This window comes from Bos javanicus, chromosome 23, assembly GCF_032452875.1.
Source record: "Bos javanicus breed banteng chromosome 23, ARS-OSU_banteng_1.0, whole genome shotgun sequence".
NCBI lineage: Eukaryota > Metazoa > Chordata > Mammalia > Artiodactyla > Bovidae > Bos > Bos javanicus.
In genome coordinates, this window is record NC_083890.1 from 30,193,860 (window position 1) to 30,199,922 (window position 6,063).

Here is a 6,063-nt window from a genome sequence, read left to right on the forward strand (position 1 = left end):
ATTTCTTTCTATCATTATTAATAGAAAATATACACATAACACTATATGTATACAGTCCTAAAAGAAGTAGTTGAAAAGGAAAGGTGTTTACCAAATGTTTGTCAAATACCTGTTTGAGATCTATCAAAACTGATAAAAATGAATATTTTTACAGCATCAGTTCAGTCACTTAGTCGTGTCCAGCTCTTTGCAACCCCATGGACTGCAGCATGCCAGGCTTCCCTGTCCATCATCAACTCGTGAAGCTGCCTCAAACTCGTGTCCATCATGGTGATGATGCCATCCAACCATCTCATCCTCTGTCATCCCCTTCTCCTCCCACCTTCAATCTTTCCCAGCATCAGGGTCTTTTCTAATGAATCAGTTCTTCATATCAGATGGCCAAAGTATTGGCGTTTCAGCTTCAGCATCTGTTCTTCCAATGAATATTCAGGACTGATTTCCTTCAGTATTGACTGGTTTGATCTCCTTGCAGTCCAAGGAGCATACTTCCCCCTGAATTGATTGAAGTAGTAATAGCTAATACTTGTTTGAATGCTTATTGCGTGCTAACCAGTATTATAATATTTTACATACACTAAATTTATCTAATCCTCATGCTAACCCTTTAAAGTATGTATTACTATCTCTCTGTTATAGATAAGAAATCTGATCACCAAAAAGTTAAGCAATATTCCCAAGTTCACACAGTTGATAACTAGAAATACAGGATTTCAGTCCAGAACATCTGACTCCATATGCTTTACACTATACTATTTTTCAAATATAGAATATAAAGATTACTATCATACAGAGGCAGATAATTTAAATTGTTTTATGACTCAGAGATGAGAATCATAACATTTAAACATGTACATATCATGAGGCAGTCAATTTTTGCTTACGTATTTTATTAAAGTAATTGGTGGTATGTAATTTTAATTCAAGGGAGTTCTTACAGTTTAAGACCATGAGCCAACTCATTTTAAAATGCTCTAAATACTACTCAATCCAGAATCAAAGGTTTAAATAGTGACCTCCAAGACATAAGCAGAATCATTATACTGAAATATTTGAATTACTTATCAATGTCATCAAGACAAAGGCACATTAGAGTTGAATAAAAATGTAGATCTTATGAAACTCAACTTACTGTTTAGGGCTTGGCAAATTGAATATCTTCTCTTTTACAGATTACTTTGGGCATTAGATAACTATTTAAGGTCATTTAAATGATATCTGCTGCAGCAATTTTATTTCCAAATCAATATGTACTAGTAATGGTAAGATTAATATATGTTATAATTTGAGTGTTAGAAATGCACGTTATTTAACAGCAAAATTTATTTGTAATATGTTCACTACCTAGAGAAAAAATATATTTAAATAAACATTTTCCTCATTCCTCATCTTATAGTTTTTTTCATAGCAAATAACTTTTGCGTTTATTAAATTTCTCCTAATACAATATCAGAGTATTTTCTAATTCTGAAACTGTTTTATTTACAGGCTTTTTCTATGATACTTTACTGAAGTCAGCTGGATGTAGTCTGGATGGCTTAGAAAACCTTGATGATCTAGATTTTCAGGCAACATTGGGAAACTTTGTCCAATATGTTCACAATAATGAATAGCTGCTTTTTATAAAGTTTCTCTAGGGCAAAGACCTATCTGCAGGTTGATTTAAAGTCAGAACAAGTAGTAAGAATTTCTGACAAGTTTCATCCCCTCACCTGAAGTCACATATTCAAGGGGGAGGAGTCCCGTTGAGAATCTATACCTTAACACACATCAGGAAAAACAGAATTCACAGTGGCACTGCAGGGAAAACATGAGTAAGCTGCAGCCCTGGAGAGCAAATATCCACGGGATCTATTGTCCACAGTGTGGGCTCCACGCTGATCAAGAAGCAGAATATCAGGGGAACTCTCTCTGGATCACAGTAATGTTAATCTTTAATATCTCTTGGAAAATAGTGTTCCTGAAAAACAACTTGTGGGAAGAAAAAGAGAATTTAGATCTGTAAGTTCTGATCCTTCTTTCTTTGAGAATGTTTAGAACAAATAGATATTGTAAATCTCTGTAGAGAAATTCTCCTTTTTAATCTCTATTATGAAGAAAAGATTAAATTTAGTCTCTAAGTTGAGGACATGACATTATTGCTCTTTTTGAAGATGGTTGATGTACAATATGATACGTTCCAGGTGTAGAGCATAATGATTCACAATTTGGGAAGGTTGTAATCCTGATACTGTTTTTGATTTATGATATCAGACATTTTGCTCCAGCATTTAAAAAAAAGAGAGGGAAGTGTAGATTAAATTGAAAATGAAGACTTGAAATACAGTATTTTATTCATGAAAACTGTAGAGCTAGAAAGGACTCAGATTCTTGGGAAGCTAATTCTGAGGAAATTACCAAAGGACTCTCTCAAAACAACTGTCTCAACTAGTCTACCAGTTAGTGTCCTGAACGTGTCCACTTGTGAATCATGGCCACAGTTTGAAGTAATTTCTTCAAAATATTCAGGAAATATATTTGAAATGGCATAAGAAACAAACAGCACAACGTGTCCTATACAAACAGATACCGTCACTAGTTTGATGTTTAACTGTTAATTTTCATTAATGTATTTCCCTAAGTTTTTTATCTTTTTTTTTATTCAACTTTTTAAAGAGCAGTTTCAAGTTTATAGCAAAACTGAGAGAAAGATATAGATATTTCCCACACATGCCCTCCCTACTCATATGTACAACCTTCTCATTGTCAATATCATTCATCAGAACGGTACTTTTTTGAATTAGAGTAGTGATAAAGGACATTTTTTAAAGTGAGAGAAAGGTTAACAGATACTTTTGTATGAACAATGTACCAGTTTTGGTGCTATATTAGGTATTGAAATAAGAAAAATAAAGGTACAAAGGATAAATGCCAGATCTACTACATAATACACGGGGAAAAAAAGGTATAAATCAAATTAGTAAACAAGATACAGAAATAGGACCACTCCTTCATTCCAACATAAGCCAAATAATGTGTTACAAGTAAATTCACTGACTCAATTAGGAGTAAGTTTCCTATATTACACTAGTGATATTTTAGAAGTGACATCATAGAGTCACATCATCTTAGAAATAGTTCTAGTTCAAACTCCAAATTAACATGTGAGAAAATTCAGACCTTGAGTTTAAGAGTGAACTCCCAAGGTCATCTAGATAAAAACATAATATTCAATTTATATATTAAATATAATATTAAATTTATTTATTTGGGGGGAGGTTCAAGAGGGAGGGGACATAGGTATACCTATGGCTGATTCATGTTGATGATTGGCAGAAACCAACACAATACTGTAAAGCAATTTGCTTTCAATTAAAAATAAATAAATTTAATTATAAAAATATTAGATGTATTTATTTTTAATGTACATTAAAATATATTAAATTTAATATAACATGGAATTTATTATCTAATTAATATTAAGTTTATCATAATATTTAAATTATATTGTAATATATAATAAATATTTATTAAATATAATGTTAAATATCATTTATTATTGATATAATATTAAATTTAAATTTATTTATTTATAAAAGAAACTACCACAAATACCAGGTTAGTTGGGCAACACTTACTTTTACCATTAATTTTTTCAATGATTAATTAATATAAATTCTCTCCCTTTGTTTACTACTGTATTTCATTAATTTAGTCTATATTGACCAATTTCCTCCTTCTTTTCTTCTTCCTCTCCTCCTCCACCACCACCACTTCCTTCAAGCCTTTCCTCTCTCTCCTTCTCCACTTCTCTTTCTCTTGCTCTTCTAATTCTAGGATTAGACACTGAAGGATTATGGACCAGAGAAATTATACTTCTCTACGTGGCTTCATTCTGCTTGGCTTCTCTGACCATCCCAAACTGGAGACGGTCCTGTCAGGAGTTGTCACTGTCTTCTACTTAATTACCTTGGTCGGTAACACAGCCATCATTCTTGCATCTCTCCTGGATTCCCATCTCCACACACCAATGTACTTTTTCCTCCGGAATTTATCTCTCCTAGATCTGTGTTTCACAACCAGCATCGTCCCCCAGATGCTGGTTAACTTGTGGGGACATGATAAGACCATCAGCTATGTGGGCTGCGTCATTCAGCTCTATGTTTACATGTGGTTTGGCTCCATTGAGTGCCTTCTCCTAGCTGTTATGTCCTATGATCGTTTTACAGCTATCTGTAAGCCCTTGCATTATTTGGTCATCATGAACCCACATTTATGCCTCAAGATGGTTATCATAGTCTGGAGTATTAGTCTGGCCAATTCTGTGGTATTATGTACACTCACCCTGAATTTGCCTAGATGTGGAAACAACCTTCTGGATCATTTCTTGTGTGAGTTGCCAGCTATGGTCAAGATAGCTTGCATAGACACCACAGCAGTTGAAATGTCTGTTTTTGCTTTAGGCATTGTCATTGTCCTTACACCACTTGTCCTTATTCTTATATCCTATGGCTACATCGCCAAAGCTGTGCTGAGAATGAAATCAAAAGCAGGCCAGAGAAAAGCAGTTAATACCTGTGGATCTCATCTCACCGTAGTGTCCATCTTCTACGGAGCTATTATCTACATGTACCTGCAACCAGGTAACAATGCCTCCAAAGAGCAGGGTAAGTTCCTCACTCTTTTTTACACCATCATCACTCCAAGTCTCAACCCTCTCATTTACACCTTAAGAAATAAGGACATGAAAGATGCACTGAAGAAGCTGATGAGAGTTGACCACAAATTCACAACACTGAAGAGAAACTGAAAGTCATAGGAAAAAATTAGCGTGGGTAAGGCAATAAAATGCTTTCTAATTGCCTTTCACTTTTAGTGAGGCAAGGAATCCCTAGATCACAGAGGTCAATTAACATATTAATTCTTGTAGGCAGACATTTTGTGGATGCAAACAATATTATAATCATCCTACTTTTATGCCTCTGATTATGACATTATTATCATTATCTTGAGTAAAAGGTCTTTGTAACTTAAGTCTATTACCTCTTTATCATGATACAAAAGAGTGAGAAGACACAATTTAAGGGATTTTAAAGGTGACATTTTATTCATTTCTCAGTCACTCATGAAAGATTTATTTCATGATTGTCTTAATCTCAATGAAAAGAAAATATGACAACTTTGAGATTAGGTAGGCTTTTGACATAGATCTACAGAATCATGGAATTTACATAAATTTTGAGAAATGTAATATTTGTACATAGTGGAATTTCATAAAATGAATAATATTTTAATTTTCATTTAGTATGATACAGTATGTAATATTTTATGGGAAATGCAATGACATTTGAGTTAAATTTTGATATTTTCTATTATTTGATACCTATCTCTAAAGGATACCATTATTTAATAATTATAATCTTTATTTAATAAGTATAATCTAGATAGATTTGGAAGGATACATTGCTGTACTCTAAGTAACATAATATTTTCTCCTGTATCATTTCTTAATTCTTAAAATGTGAAAAGGGAAGAGTCACTGGATAATTTTTACTTTCTCAGTGAGGACAGTAATGACTTGAGAGCATGCATGCTCAATCACTTCACTCATGTCCAACTCTTTGCAACCCTATAGACTAAAGCTGCCAGGTTCCTCTGTCCATGGGATTCTCCAGGCAAGAATAGTGGAGTGGGTTGCCATGCCTTCCTCCAGGGCATCCAAGGATCAAATCTGGGTCTCCCACATTGCAGGTGGATTCTCAACTGCTGAGCTACCAGGGAAGCCCCCAATGACTCACATAAAATACACTTAATATTATCTAGAATAGTGTAGATATTCTTACTTTCCACATAATACCTTTTTACAGTTGACTTCAGAAACAGTTCACTAGCTCATAAAAAATTTTCACAGAGAGAATTTAAGTTCTGTGGTAAGTTTGCTCTTAACTTAGTACAGTTTATAGTTAGTAGCATTAAGAAATACATTATTTGCTATCTTCAATTATCTAAGCATAAAAAAAAATAATAGTAATGGACTCAGCAGAAAATTATGTTATGTTATGATTGTTTTCTTATTTAACTACT

At 33.5% G+C, this 6,063-nt stretch overlaps 1 protein-coding gene across 1 annotated transcript; it reads left to right on the forward strand.

Moving 5' to 3' along the window:
- Nucleotides 1-3,799: 3,799 nt before the first annotated feature.
- LOC133236553 (olfactory receptor 2W1-like) lies at nucleotides 3,800-4,789 on the forward strand. The gene has a single exon (XM_061398642.1). The coding sequence runs from the start codon at nucleotides 3,836-3,838 to the stop codon at nucleotides 4,787-4,789; it is 954 nt and encodes a 317-aa protein (XP_061254626.1). The 5' UTR covers nucleotides 3,800-3,835.
- Nucleotides 4,790-6,063: the final 1,274 nt, after the last annotated feature.